Genomic DNA, 16,638 nt, shown 5'->3' on the forward strand with positions numbered 1-16,638 from the left:
GCAGGTAGCACAATTCTAGGGAGTTTATTTGCAGCAAGCATTTTTGCTGCATAATTGGTCATAAGGCTAATTTTGTCTTAAAAAAGATAAAATCACCCCCCCCATGAAAGAGGAACATTGAAAGGATTTACAAAAGTTTTTTTTCCTTGCTAAAATTTCTGCATTTATTGAGAGAGATATCAGTTTCTAAATACTAAATGGATGTATGTAGCTAAGCTTTATATTGTGATGTGAAAGTTTCTGTATTACTCATTGACAGATGAAGGATGCTGCTATTGCTTATCATTATATGTAACACATGTAACTGATAACACATACCTGGATTGCATTTAAATGCTTTATCACATACTTCTTCTAAGCCAGATTCTGTACTAGTACCAAAATTCTATCTCATGTCCTCCACTGTCAAACAACAAACAATTTTCATCATTTTCCAGAGACGTATTCATAAGGAATCATGTAACCATTTCTTTTGGGGGGGGCAGGGGCATTAGGAAGAGCTTGATTCTCCATTTGCCTCCAACTTCTAATATTGTATGACAAATTTGGTAAGATGGCAAAGGGAACAACTTGTTGCATCTAGATGAGCTAAAGAATTGATAATTAATGCTCTCAAAGACTTGTGGATTACTAGCTATCTTTCTGTATTTGCCATAGCTTGTTAAACTTTTGGTTTTGATGGCTGGAGGGGTGACTGCTTACTGAAAGATTTGCAAACTGATGTGTTATTTTCAGTACAGTCTATAATCTGGCTTTACACTCTGTTATTTCACACTTCCAGTAAGTTTTACTGCTGTATTTTTATTATATAAAAAAATGGGAGCACTACATCAGCTGAAACCAGACTCAACCAGTTCTTTTTATCTTTTACTGCAAAATTGCCTTATGACCAATTAGTTATGTGTGAAAATGTTTGTGGTAAAGAACATGTGATGAAACTACACAACACATTTTCTAAGTACCAAGTGTATTTAGACAGGGGACCCAAGAATTAAAGAGTCAGTATGAAATTACCAAAATATCCTTTATTATAGTGAGTAAATTTCTAATGTATTCTGTAATGCCCTTTTATTTTATAGATTATTTGTTTTATTGTGTAAATTATTCATATAACAAAGCCTACTGTTACAACATTTTTAGGCATTCAACTCATAGATTGTTAATTGATTTTATAGATTAATATCCTTATGTCAAAAGATGATTAAAAGCTCTTTGTGTTCCCTGAAAAATAATTTGTATTTCATTTAAGTGGACACATATATTTTATTTGTGATTAAAGAGCAAAAAAGTATTTTTCTTTGTATATTTGACCACATATTAAAATCTCTTCAATTAGATATTATATTTGTATTTGCTGAAAAAATTTAAAGGTAGATTGATAATATTTTAATGAGCGTCAAGTATTCACAATTCCAAAGTATTATCTATCTGAAGAAATTGAAAAAAAGTATGTAAGTTTCAAAATTTAACTACAAATTTAAAAAGTATGACTTTTGGACAGATTTTAGTGCCTAAAGTTCCTATACTGCTTCTAGGAAAATACTTTGGGTATTAATTAATTATTAATTGATTACCTAGTTTGAAAAATAATAGGATGTATTCTGTAATTTATGTATCTATCAAATAAGTGGAAAAGACTTGTTTTGGATTCCTAGTCATTAGGTGGTGCCAGGCACTGATGAACATGTGTGTTTAGTGAGGATTTGTAGAAATCTGGTATTTTCCTGAATTGGTACGAAAGACACAAGAGATTTCATATAAATTCAGAAATATGTTCTTCTGCACCAATTCAGAACTTGGATCTGGTGGGCATGATAGCATTGGTAAAAGGTCACTGCTGAGCTCGCTCCTTGATTTGTTTTACACCAGCCCCCACAGGAGAGGCAACTAGTGTTACAAGATACCTTTTAGCATCTAGTTGTATGGGATTTTTTAGAGGAAGGTGGGAGTAGGGATAACAGTGCATAGTTTTATCATAAACTACTTTATTCTGTGGTTGATTTTTCACTTGCAAAGAAGAGTTTATAACTTGATATTATTTATACCCATTGACATTTGTAGTATCTTGATTGTGCTTTAATGATTGATTTTGTCTACAAGTGAACACTTCACTTCCCATATGTGTGGCGTTATCATGGGTCTGTGATTAGTATTTCATGATATGATGATAGTGATTTCATTTTTACACCTCTGAGAATATCCTTGGTCATTGATGTTTCCTGCTGTTTCCCTTTCCTTAGTGGAGATAGTGGATCCAGTGGATATCTATCTCAACCTCCTTCGGAACATTTTTGACTTTAATGCCATCAAGAGTTTGCTGACTGGGCCCAGCCAACTGAAGATCCGAGTTGATGCAATGCATGGAGGTAAATTCATAGCCTTCTACTTATCAGTGGGAAAGAAATATTAAGAAGACCTCTACACATGTTGGGTTTCTGGGGATATGAGGAAGGTTAGATTCATATGTTGTCCCGTGTGTGTATATTCAGATGTTTGGAATGCTTTGAAAGACTTCAGGGCTGTGATGAACATGGAAGTGTAGCTGTCTCTTCAATTTAGTGTTCTGGTGTTCTTCGGGTAAATACCCGGAAGTGGGATAACTGGATTGCATAGAATTTGTATTTTTAATTTTTTGAGGAATCTCTCATTTTGAATAGGAGATTTGATATTCTTTTCTTTCATAATTTTATGCCAGTGTTCCATTGTCTTACAACCATTTGTAGTAAACTTGAGAAATCTGGTGCTATTCTGATTTTTTATCCATTGTATGAAAACTTTTTTCTCTTCCACAGGCAAAATGAAAAGGTTTGTTTTGTATTAGTGAAAAATAAATAGAAAGCAAATCTTTCCATATATTTCAGCCAACAGGATTATCGACTAGTCCCCAAAGTGCTGTATGTCCTACCATAGTTTCTGTTCCCATACTCACAATGTTCTTTCCATTTGGATGGCTTCCCCACTCTGTCAAATTTATATTCTCCCTTTGAGTCCCTGAGAAATACTGCTTCCTTCTTGAAGATTTACCTGTGGTCATTCTTTTACTTAAGCCATTCTTTTTCTTGGATCTAATTATTCCATAAATATCCATTGAATGGACTAGTCTTATAGTGACAGTCACTGACATGTAGATTTGACTCATCCTATGTCTAGATTAAGAGCCCAGTGATGTGGGATCTGTATGTTTTGGTCTTTGAATACAATCCCCTCCATCCCTAACATTGGAGTTCCATGTTAGACATGCTGTAACTGAGTGGTGAACTGGAAAATACTATTCCTTAGCATTTATTTTGTAAAATGTGCTTAGTTTTATGTGCTTCAGCGGTTTCCAGTGTTTAATTAGACACTTGGCAGAGTTAAAATGATTGCAGAGACAAAGAACACTGCTGGAGCCTTTTAGTGCTTTAGTGCTTTTGCCTATGTTTAACTAAAGCTTTTAATACGTAAAAAGCAATAGACAATGAATCATTTTAAAGCAGTTGATTTCTTTCTGGCAACACTTGAGAAAAGTTGTGGAGAAAAAGCTCATGTAACTGGGTTATTGAATACACTTTCTATAAATCTAACACAGTAACCCGCCTATAGTAGATACTCAATGAATAAGTAGCAGTTGAAGTAAATATTATTCTCTACTGTGTCTTGAAAAATATTATAGAATTTATCTTTTTCCCCCTTCTGTATTATTAAGTGAACTTTTTGTTTTAATCAGAAAAAAAAAAAAAAACAACCAAAAACCCAAAACCCCACCCTGGAGGGTTCTACAAAGATTTCACATGGTTGTATATCTTTTCTTTAGTTATGGGACCCTATGTGAGAAAAGTTTTGTGTGATGAACTGGGTGCCCCAGCTAATTCTGCAATAAACTGTGTTCCCTTGGAAGACTTTGGAGGACAGCATCCTGACCCAAACCTGACATATGCAACGACCCTTCTGGAAGCTATGAAAGGAGGGGAATATGGGTTTGGAGCTGCATTTGATGCTGATGGGGTAAGTAGGGAAATTTTCAGCCTGTTCTTTTTCCTGTGCTGGGTATTTTCATAGTAAACGTTTTCACCATATAGCTAATTGGCCATAGGAAAATTTTGCAACAGAGCAAACTCAAAAGCACATAATGAAGCATGAAAATTAATAACAATTAAAAATACAAAGTATTCAAATTTGAATATATTGCAGAAATAAAAATCTTTGAACATGTTTACAAACGTGCGTAGATTCATGGCAATACTGGACAAAGAATTTTCTTTTGCAGACTGTACCTAGCAATGCTTTTCCAAGGCTTTCCTTTATTCATAGTATTATACATTTTTTTGGTGATCATATTTTCAAGTGTGAAATCAAAGACTGTAAAGCCAGATTGCATACTAATACACTAGAAAATGTAGGGCAATGTTACCTTTCAGCCAATTAGTTATGTGGCAAAATTCTTATGATGAGACTTCTTGAAGTGAAAATAGAACCTTGCTTACCATATAATGAGCCAAACATTGGAAACCAGAGAATTAATGAATACATCCTGGAGTTGACATGTATGGAGCAGACCCTAACTGGCTCTGTATCTGCTTTGCTTTTTTTTAATTTTTATTTATTTATTTATTTATTTATTTAAAATTTTATTTATTTATGCATACAAGAATTGGGGTGTAAGCCAGAGGTGCAGGGGTGAGAGAATTCACCAGAGACAGAGTGGCGAGCAAGACAGGTGGATCTACTGAAATACACTGCTGAGGGGAGCAGCGGGGAAGGCAGGAGAGTTCTGCTGAGCCATGTGGGTTGCACTCTGGCCGGCCAGGGATGGAACCAATGCTGCAGTGGCTTGTGACAGCCTGACAGCTCTGTCTTTAACCCCTGCACTACCAGGTCCTGCTTTGCTGTTTAATGGCTAAGTATTGCAATTAAATAGCCACTACCTTTCTTAGACCCAGGTTAGCATTGTTGTAAAAAGGCTATTTCTTTGAAAAATATTTTTTATGCAATGAAGTTTTATTTATGGCTGGTTTTGTTGAAAGCACCATGTTTAGGAACCAATCATTTCAGCACCAATCCCTGTTCTGCTTCATGTTTGAGGGAAAGCAGGAATTACGTCTGTGAAGGATACTGAAACCTGAGATGTAGTCATGCACATTTCAGCTGGTGAAACACATTCTTAGCTGCCTCAATATTCTGGACCCTACACTATCAGAGATTTAAATGGTTTCCTATGACCTCTTTGGCCTCATTCAAGTTGGTTTAGGTTGTTTAGATAGAGGATGGCAGTGAAGTGGCTTGTGATGATTATGGGAATGGATTATGCTAGCGGCAGGGACCTCTGACCATTTTCACACATTCCTTCCCACAGGACCGTTATATGATCTTAGGCCAAAATGGCTTCTTTGTGAGCCCTTCCGACTCCCTGGCCATTATTGCCGCCAACCTCCCTTGCATTCCATATTTCCGCCAGATGGGGGTCCGAGGGTTTGGGAGGAGTATGCCTACCAGCACGGCCCTGGACAGGTAAGCAAGCCTGTCTCATGAAAACCTTTGTGGAAAATCTCTGATGTTGATAGCCCCTTTGTCAGTAGCTGTCACTCAGTTCTTCCTGCTGTATTGGAGCTTGTGGAAAGCCTGGGACATTAGGATATGGTGTATATTCTAGGAGGAGCATCTTGGTTCTGTCATTATTAGCTATGGAATTTGGGAGGCATATTTTATTCCTATGCCTCAATTGTCTAATATTAGTATTATGAGGCCAATATTAGTATCGCTGTTTCATGGATTGTTCTGCGATATGACCATAGTGGATCACACAAAAAATTTGACAGAGTGCCTGGTATGTAGTAAAGACTTCATAAATGTCTAGTAATAAAATTTGTGAAATATGTCAGTGAGATGGAAGGAACATAGGCTTTCAGGTTAGGTTATTAAGTACACATAGATAGCATGTGAAAATGCTAGCTTGTATCCATATTAGTTCTGTAAAAATAGAAATAATACATTACAGTTTTCTGTGAGACTAAAACGAGATACACATGGAAATTGCCCAGTAGATGCACATAGGAGATTCAAACAATATTGGGTTTCTTTCTCCTTGACTAACCCATCATTACAATCTTTTACTTTAACTTATAAAATAGTAAATTTCAGAGTCTAATATTTTCATGCAACGTATGTTATAACATGAATAATACATGTGCATGGTGGAAAGTTAGAAAACTCAGATAAATAAGAACTGTAAACATATCACTCTCCCTGAGTTATATATGTTTATGAATGAATGTATCTTCCTTATCAGATCTCTTTATATAATTATAAATCTCATAAAGTTACAGAATATATGTAATATGTATATATTTGCCTCTTGTAATACCAAAATGAGATCTGAAAGTATATACTGCTTTGTAATTTGCTTTACTTTTCCATTGACAATCTCTAATTTTGTATTAATATGTTTTTATGTCATCTAAAGCCAAGATTATATTCATATTTTCTGAGAGTCCACAAAATGTTTTATGGGTGCTTTCCCCAAAGCATCATTCCATTCAAGACAATTATTGCAATTGGTTGTTCTGTCCCTTAAATATTTTATAACCTAACACAATCTTCTTTTTTTTTTTTTTACTTCATTACAATGATTTTTGAAGAGACTGATTTTTGAGGTTGTCTTACAGAATCCGACCTTCTGAATTTCTGTGGTTATTTCCTCTTGGTGTTATTCATTCATTCATGAAGTAAAAATTACATGCAGTGAAATGAGTAATCTTAAGGGTATAATCTAATGAATTTTGAAAGATAACTCAAGTTAAGATATAGAAACTATCACTCAAAATTTTCTCCTGTGCCTCCTTCCAGTCCTCCATAAGCAACCATTGTCATAATTTCTATTACCATACATAAGTTTTGGCTGTTCTTGAAGTGCACATAAATAGAACCATATAATATATATGTTATTGTTTTTATTTAATGTTTATTTTTGAATCATCCCCATTGACTTCATGCATTAGTAGTTCATTACCTTTTGTTGCTGTAAAATACCATTGTATGAATGTATCACAATTTATTTTTCCAATCTCCTGTTAGCTATTCTGAATTGTGCTGCTATTAACATTTTTATATAAGTCTTTTTGTGGAGACATCTTCATTTCTCCTGGGTAAATATCTAAGAGCAGAATCCTGGTTGTTGGGTAGATGTATATTTAATCTTAAAAGAAACTTCCCAGTTATTTTCTATTTTACACTCGCATTGCCTGAGAGAATTCTTATTGTATTATACTCTTATTAGTATTTGGTACTATCTGCCCTTTTTATTTCAGCTATTTTAGAAAGTGTAAATTATTATTTCACTGTGGTTTAGATTTTTATCATCCTAATAAGTAGAGATAATGAATTCACTTTCAAATGCTTATTGTCTAACTGTGTAACTGTGTTATGTATGCTCAAAATGTATTTGCTCATTTAAAAATGTGAGTTCTCTTTTTTATTATTGATTCATAGAAATTCTTTATATTCTCTGGATAGTAAGTCTTTTGTCAGATGATATGTATGGCAAATGTTTTTCCCTTCCTGTTTCTTGTGTTTTCATATTCTTAGTGGTATATTCTTATGAGCATAAATTTTAAATTTTGATGAGGTACAGTTTAATTTTTTCTTGTATCATTATTATGTATTTTTTTTTCCTCTGTAAGATCTTTTCTTATCCCTAGGTCAGAGAGACCCTTGTTAATTTTTTACAATTGAGTCTATAATGATTTTGTTTTTGTTTTCACTCTTTTTTTAAATTAAGGTAACATTAGTTTACAACACTGTCAATGATTAAGGGGAATAGGTTCAAACGTCCTCAGATGCATGTCACTACACTACCCCACAACCGAAACACCTTAGTTCTTGCCTTAGACTATTGTGTTCTCTTATCCCTTGTTCTCACTCCTACCTTCCCTCCCCCACTAGCATCTTCAGTTTTGTATTCATATTTCTAGAGTTTATTTTGGTTTAGTTTTGTTGGTAACTTTTTTTTTATTTCTCTCTTTTTTTAAAGATTTATTTATTTATGCATGTAAGAACTGGGGTACAGGCCAGAGATGCGGGGGGTGAGAGGATTCAACAGAGACAGAGTAGGGAGCAGAACAGGCAGATTGACTGAAATATACTGCTGAGGGGAGCAGCAGGCGAGTCAAGAGAGGTATGCTGCACCGTGTGTGGAGCTCCTTGGCTGGCAGGGGATTGAACTCATGCTGCAGAGGCTGTAGATAGCTTCACAGTGCAGTGCTTAACCCCTTGCGCCACCAGGCAGGCCCTATTTTATTTCTTTTTATTTTCCACATATGAGTGAAATCTGCCAGTATGTGCCTATGATGATTTTGAGTTAATTTTTCTGTGTGGTGTAAGGCAGGGGTTGAGGTTCGCTTTTCTCCCCCATATCAAATTGTTCTAATCTATTTTTTTTAAAGTAATTTCCATTCTCCTTTGTTAAAAGTCAGTTGACCATGTATATGTGGGTCTCCTTCAGGATTTTCTAATCTGTGTCATTGATCTATTTTTCCATCCTTAGGCCAATATTACATGGTCCTAATTATTGAAGTCTTAAAATAAGTATTGAAATTAGATGAATCACTAACTTTTTTCTACACACACACACACACACACACACACACACCCCACACTCTTTCTAGGTCCTTTGCATTTCTATATACATTTTAGAATCAGCTTGTAAATTTCTAATTGTGCCTATTGGGATTTTGATTGGAATTTTGTTGAATCCGTAGAACAATTTGGAAAGAATTGCATTTTATTAATATTGAGATTTCCTGTCCATGAATGTGTGGTATATCTCAATTTGTTTTCTTTAAGTTTTCTTGCATGCTTTGTAGTTAATTATCTCTTACATGTGCCTTGTAGTCTAGTGTAGGGGTCTCACACATTTTTTGTTAAATTTATTCTTTAGTATTGTAGATACTTTGATACTCTTATAAGTGGAATAGTTTTATAAATTTAATTTTCCAATTATTTGCTGCTAGTAATTAAAATACAATTGATTTTTGTAGGTAGACCTCCTACCAGAGGTCTATTCTCTGAGGTAGAACTCAGAGGTAAATTCTCCTCCCCCCTAGAAGGGAGAAGAATCGCATACTTTGAGAATGACCTCACTTTATTTATCTCTTCTAAGAGTTATTGATAGTAACTTCATGATGATGAATGAACCTCAGTTTAAAACATATTTTAGAAGTCCTATATCACAGTAGTTATTGCCTAGTAGCATCAGAGAGTAGAATGTATGGTTCTATGGTTTTAGTTTTTTTTTTAAACCTCTTTTCCTTTGCTTATATCCTTTATTAAAAAAATCAGTAAAACTGTAGAGAACAAAGCAAAAATGGGCCATTTTCAGAAATTGAGAACTCAGTCATATGGGACCCTGATTGCTATGTCAGCTATTTAATATTGCTTGAGTATATTTAACAATTACTCCTTGCACTTCTAAGAATATTATAATTTAGAAAGAACTTTCATACATTTGATCTCACTGGACCTTTGCAATCACTTAGTAAGGTGATTTGGTAGGTGTTACTTTCACCATATTAAAGATGTTGAATCAGTGGTCGAGAGGTTAAGTGATAGGTATAATAAGGTCACACAGCTAATAAGAAAGTGACCTGGGCATTTGATTTGTGACTAGGTCTTTTGATTTAGATTATGGTTGTATCTGCCCAGTAACTACAACTTGATCAGGATGGTCCTTAATACTACTCAACTACTCAAAGTAGCTGAGATAGCCAGCAACTTTCCATAGTCTGGTCAGGAGAGGCCAATTTGATTCTGACAACAAAAACCATTTGTCCCCTTTTCTTGTGGAAATTTCCCAGTAGTTCTTAATTTCACTTTATGCCCTCTTCCCAATAAATCTCTGTTTCAGTCAGAAACCAGAGAACTTGCTTATAAGTTTCACAAAGGACCTGTTCTGATATGTAAGTGGCCATTTAAAAGGATTATTCATGCTGGCTGGTTGGGATTCAGAATTCTGTGGGCCTCTGACGTGGTGATTCGTTTTGGGTATTTGATCTGTTGTGTAGCTCCCATGCAGATTCTCATAATGGATATCTCATAAGCTTCTTTCTTAAATGCAGTTTCAAAAATTTTATCTTCACAGTGATTTCCCATTTAGGTCTTATTTTTTTAAATTAGTGAAATTGTAGGAATAAGCCCTTAAATGCTGGGCTCCAGAATGACAACTGAGAGTTGAGACACATTAAATTCTAGAATTGTCGGTGGGGACTATACCCTTGAAACTGATGAATTATTCAGACAAACTTTTATTGTTCACAGATAATAGTTTTTCCCTGAGGGACAACTTTCAGTGTCTTTAATTTCTACTCTTACAGTGTCACTAGAACAAGGATTCCATTTACCCTGGAATAATACAGTTTCAGCCTTGAAAATGGCATTCTTTGGGGCTTTGTCATTCTAAATATGTCTGATTTGTGATTGCAGATGAGTCTGTGTTGAAATCATTTTGGTTCAAATGATTCGAAAAATAAAGCACATTTAAAGTATATATGTGGCCCGAGGCCTCTCTCCACTCCACGTGAAGGTATTAAATAATCCTCTGTGTCATCATCCTTCAATAATATTTATGAAGCGTCCATCTGTGCTTGGGGCTGTGCCGAATGCTGTGCAAAACAAGGCAAACACAGTCTTCAGTCCTCCTCATTAGAGATATTTACAGTCTCAGGCAAGGCTAACATGCTTGAATATGTGCAAGGGAATCAGTCTAAAAAGTATGTTTTGATTACAAAGGAGGGCATACAAGGCCTACCACCCATAAATGAAGGGTGGTGGTGGTGAAGGGAATTAATGCTCTTCTGCCTTCTATTTGTTCTTTGTGCCACTCTGTTCACTATTTGTTCACTAAAAAAATATTTGTTAAAGGTCTTCTGTGGTGTGTCCTAGGTAATGGAACTTACATTCTAATGGAGAAGATAATAATAAGTAAAGAAAAATACAAATATAAATTGTAACATAAACTCAGGGGAAATGAACTTGCTCTAGTAATCGCTGGTAGGTATGGAACCATCCCTCTGAGATAAGGTAGCCAGAAATGGACTCTCTAAGGAGGTTATGGGAAGAACCACCAAAGATCGGAAACATGCAGCTGGACCTGGCTATGAACATGGGGTTAGAAAAGGCCCATAATGCTTGGGGAAAATACTTGTTTTTCGGAAAAGCTATTTGTTGCCAATCCCTAATCTGAATTATGTACTATTGCTTTATCTTGAACATATTCAGCTGGTCATTGGAATCCAGACAGTGTTAATCCTGTAAGTATGCAAGTTTCTACTGATCTATGATAGTGCAGCCTTAGATTTGTGCTATTTTGTCTCTGAGATCAGTTTATGAACCACAGTAATGAAAGAAATAGTGATATGAGGTAATATGTAATTAGTCTCCCATACATTGCTTCTGCTATATAACGATGGGAATTATTTTGCTTCAGCAGATAAGTATGATCAAGTGGATCCCGTATTAAAATAAAATCTAAAAAATTTGTAAAAGTCCTGTATCCCAGTAGTTATTGCCCTGAAACTCTCCATAGCTGATTCAGTTTGAGTCAAGGCAGCAAAGAGATGGCACCATGAAAGGATTTTACTAAGGAGAATTTAATAATAGTAACTTAATAACCCGGTCCCATGCTTAAAATTATTTAAGGAAACAAAAAAAAAATAGATTGGGAGACACATAAGAATTCACAATGGCATAAAACTCTTAAGATTCCTAAAACTGAAGGTTCAAGTGGAAAGGTCAAAGTAACCGTAGCCTGTTGAGGTCTGGAGTTATAAATTCATTGGTGAGACAGAAACTGAACTTGTCAGAAGGAAAAAATACCTGCCTTCTCTCTTTTCCATCCTCGATTCTCCTGATGACCTCTACTGTTGACCAAACCCAACTAAAAGCAGGTAACCTGTGCAGTTCGGCCTCCCGGGAAGAGAGCAGGGCAGAGATGGGCACTGAATGAAATGGGTCTTCCACTGGATAAATTTTGAAAGATTGTTCACTGATGAATATATTCGACTCTCTATACCTGAGTTACAAAGAAAGATGAGAAGATGAATCTGGTAGATAAGCAAGCAGAGATTGCCAAAAGATTGGACATTGTGCTGGTTATCTGCTTACTCTTTGCGTCCTTTTACCCCATAGTCCAGTTTTTCATTGCTATTTTTTCATCTCTCATATTACTAATTAGTTTGAGTATCTTTTCATATGCTTGGGAGATTTGGGGATTTCCTTTTCTATTAATTGCCTGTTACTGTCCTTTGCCATTTTTTTTTTAAATTTAGGGTTACTCTTTTTTTCCGGAGGGATGGAGTTGCAGAAGTTCATTATATATTCTAGATATTAGAACCTTGTCTTTTTGGCATTTCTGATTTTCATCTTTTTCTTTGAGCCACCTTTTACCTTTGAGTTCTGTATCTTGATTGCTGTCAGTAGATAACTCCATTATAAGACAACTCAAATTTAATGTGTGTAAATGGAAACTTTTCTGATTTTCCCTAAAAATTGTTCTTTTTGTGTTATTTAAGTGAATCATCTCTTGCCCAAAACATAACCTCACAATAATCCTACTCTTCAACTTCTCCTTCATTCCCAATCTACCGCTAGACTGATTCCTGTTAGAAATACCCCTTACATTCTTTCCACCCCTGCATTTGCTTTACTAATTCAGATTCTAATACTCTTTTCCTTGGACTACTGCAATAGTCAACAAACATGTTCCCAGACCTCCTCCTTTTCATTCCTTATTCTGGACCTCTCCAAGGCAATCATGCCAAAGCAGAAAGTCATGTTATCTCCCTCCCTTGCTTATAATCTGTTGACTGTAAATTTCATAGAATGACATCCCATATCCTGATCCTAAAACATGCGTAATCTCCTGCTTATGAATGTCTTACTGCTGGTGACATTTTTATTCTACCCTCTAGATGTGTTGTGCTGCTCACAGTTCCCCACACTTGGTGCCTTCTCATATTTTTGTACCTTTGCACATGCTGCTCTCTTTCCTAGAAGCGTGTTCCCTATGCCCATGCCATTCTACTTTGTTCTTTATCTTTTGAGGCTTGAGTCAAGCATCACGTTTCTGTAAGTCGTCTTTGATACTGTGTCCTCTCTACCCCAGCGCAGTATATGGAACTTGCCTTTTACAGATCCCTTTTTACAATTGTCACAGGTATTGGAAACATGTACAGCTGACCCTTGAACAATGTGGGGATCAGGGGCATTGACATGCATGCAGCTAAATCTCTGTATAAATTTTGGCTCCACCAAAACTTAAGTACAGTCATCCCTTAGTATCTGTAGGGGATTGGTTTCATGAACCACCTCTCCCCCTCAACCAGGATACCAAAATCTGAAGATGCTCAAGTACCTGTTAGCCAGCCCTCCATATCTACAGTTTCTGCATCTTAACCAGCTGACACCTGGCATCCACTGTTAGTTGAATCCAAGAATGTGTAACCTGTGGATATGGAGGACCAACTGTATTTACACATGAAAAAGTCCATGTGTAAGTGGACATGCACAGTTTAAACCTGTGTTGTTCAATGGTCAATTGTATTCGTCTATTTTCTAAAGTCCTGTGAGTCCCTCAAGGCAAGGTTTTATCCTTGTGCATCTGACACAGAATAGGTTCTCAACAAACGCTTATTAGATGAATGAATTGGAGTTCTTCCTTCTTTATATCCTTATATTTCGGAGAAAAAGTAGCTAGAACTCCACAGATCTTATCACAAAATCCTACAAGTTAAGAACTATGAACTACTGATGTGCTTGCTTTGACTTTTGTACAGAATAAATTTGTCAATGATATCCCCAGCTTGCACAGAAAAGTATACCTGAATGATAAGAAGAGAATGAATGATGTATAATTATATGATCTTTAGATTTAATAAAATCATGGCTAAATTATGGTTTTCATTTACATTTAAGTAAGTTTGTGATATGTCAGATTTTTAGTAATGATATGTAGGTATTGATTATAAATCAAGGCGAGCTACAGCTGATCACAGGATGATTTATCTCTTGCTCTGTTAAGTAGGATGAAAAATGAATTTATTCCTAGGACACTCATGGGGTACTTGGAATTACCATCCTCTATATATTTTTATTTACCTACTAAGAAGGATGCTGATAAGTCTGCTCTTCAGTGTTTCAGTGGTTGGTGTCTGATGAGCCAGTGATTTCATGCCTATGGTTAGTGTCAGTATTTTATGAATTTAATTGGCCAAAGGGAGTAGAAGAAATGATTAACAATTTTTTTTAAAAGCCCCTTTCCTTCTGGGTCTCATCACTCTTATAATGTATGATTTAGATATAATAAAGTACTCTATTTAAGGGCATATTTTGATGAATGTTGAATACTTTGTTTTCTAAATGTTTTTCCCTCCTCCAAACCACTGGTGCATATACCCCATTTACTTCCTTCCCCCTCCCTCTACTTTCCCTATTTCCCCCTTGTAACCATTATCTTCTTTCTTTGCCAAGTTCAAGTTTTATTACTTTTGTGGATAATTGTTTTTTGAGTATATAAATTCCACAGATGAGTGAAACTATCTGGAGTTTATGTTTCACATTTTTTGACTGATTTCACTCAGCATAGTCATCCCAAGATCCATCCATTTTATCCCAAATGCCACTATTTCATCTTTCTTCACAGCTGTGTAATATTCCATTGAGTATATGCACCATAGTTTCTCTATCCATTCATCTATTGAAGGGCACTTGGGTTCCAGGATTTGGTGATTGTGAACAGTGCTGATAAGTACCTAAGTATAGATAAGTCTTTTCATGTTAGTGTTTCATATTATTTGGATAAATACCTAATAGAGGTATTCTGGGTCATAAGGGATTTCCACTGTTACTTTCCTGAGAAATCTACACACTCTTTTCCACAGGGGCCGAACCAGCTTTCATTCCTACCAACAGTGGGTGAGAGTTCCTTTTTCACTACAACCTTGCCAACATTTATTAATTCTGTTCTTTTCTATATGGGCCATTCTCACAAGGGTGAGTTGGTGTCTCAGTGTGGTTTTAATTTGCATTTCTTTTATAACAAGGAATGTTGAATACTTTTTTGTCTATAGGTCATCTGAATGTATTCTTTAAAGAAATAGCTATTGAGGTCCTTTGCCCATTTTTTAATTGGGTCATTTGCTTCTTTTGCTTGTTTGATTGTAAGTACTTTCAAATCTTGGAGATAAACTTCTTACCAGATGTGTGATGTGAAATATTTTTTTCCCATTCTGTAGGTTACCTTTTTGTTTTTGTGATGGTTTCTTTGAGGTACAAAAGCTTTTATGTTTGACATGGTCCCAATTTTTAAATTTTGCTTTTGTTTCCCTTGCTTGAGGTTGTATTCCTCCTTGGGACAGAGATCCTATAGTGTTTCCCTTACATTTTCTCTCAAATACTTTATAGTTTTGGCTCTTATGCCCAAATCTTTAATCCACTTGACTTATTTTTTGTGTATAGAGTTAAATATGGGTATTGCTTTTTTCAAAAATTTTTTTTTTAATAGAGGCATGTTTTATTTATTTGTTTGTTTTGTTTATACATGCACTGGGTACAGTTAGAAGCGCGGGAGGGTGAGAGAATTCACCAGAGCCAGAGCGGGGAGCAGAGCAGACAGAAGGACCGAAGTACACTGCTGAGGGGAGCAGCGGGCATCAGGAGAGGTCTGCGCATCATGTGGGACCCTCCTTAGGTGGCCGGGGAGCAGCTGGGGATCAAACCGGCACTGCAGAGGCCGCGGGCAGCTTTGCAACCCAGTGCTCAACCGCTGCGCCACCGGGGAGGCCCTGCTTTTTTTTTTTTTTTTTTATGTGGCTCTCTATATTGCCCAGAACTATCTATTAAAAATGCTATCTTTTCTCCATTGTATGACTATAACTCCTTTGCCAAAGATTTACTCTCTGTATTTATATGGCATTATCTCTGGGATTTCAATTCTGTTCCATTGGTCTGAGTTTCTGATTTTGTTCCACTACCATACTGTTTTGATTCCTGTTGCTGTGTAATATTTGAAGTCAGGAAGTAAGAATCCTCCATTTTTCTTCTTTTCTCCCAAGATGGTTTTAGCGTTTGGGCCCTTTTGTGCTTCCATATCAATTTGATAATTGTTTTTTTCTATTTCCTTAAAAAAAGTCATTGATATTTTAATATGAATCACATTAATCTGTAAATTGGTTTAGGTTATATGATCATTTTGATGTTGGTAATTCTTCCAACCCATGAACACTGGTATCTTTCCATTTTTTGTCTCTTTTATTTCCTTTGAGTTTTTATAGTGTTCATTTTACAGGTCCTTCACCTCCTTCATTAAGTTTATTCCCAGGTATTTCATTCTTTTTGGTGTGATTGTAAATGGAAGTATATTCCTTGTTTCCCTTTCTTCTGATACATTGCATATAGGGAAATGCCAGTTATTTTTTTGTATTGATTTTGTATCAATTTACTATACTCATTTATTACATCTAGAATTTTTTTTGTAGAGTATTTTGGTTTCTCTAAGTGTACTAACATGTCATCTGTGAACAGTGGCAGTTTTACTTCTTCTTTTCCAGTTTGGATATGTTGAATAATAGTGGTATTAGTAGACATCCCTGTCTTATTCCTGATCAAAGCAGA

The 16,638-nt window shown here is 35.6% G+C and overlaps 1 protein-coding gene across 1 annotated transcript in view; it reads left to right on the plus strand.

Moving 5' to 3' along the window:
• The window catches only part of PGM5 (phosphoglucomutase 5), a 163,357-nt gene that overhangs the window by 28,583 nt on the left and 118,136 nt on the right, over positions 1 to 16,638 (plus strand). The window contains exons 4-6 of the mRNA XM_037495341.2: positions 2,241 to 2,366; positions 3,794 to 3,984; positions 5,333 to 5,487. Of these exons, the coding sequence (XP_037351238.1) occupies positions 2,241 to 2,366; positions 3,794 to 3,984; positions 5,333 to 5,487 (472 nt within the window). The remainder of the gene's footprint in view (positions 1 to 2,240; positions 2,367 to 3,793; positions 3,985 to 5,332; positions 5,488 to 16,638) is intronic.

The sequence above is a fragment of the Talpa occidentalis genome, unplaced genomic scaffold (genome assembly GCF_014898055.3).
Source record: "Talpa occidentalis isolate TD23 unplaced genomic scaffold, MPIMG_talOcc4v2.1 talOcc4.7, whole genome shotgun sequence".
Lineage (NCBI taxonomy): Eukaryota > Metazoa > Chordata > Mammalia > Eulipotyphla > Talpidae > Talpa > Talpa occidentalis.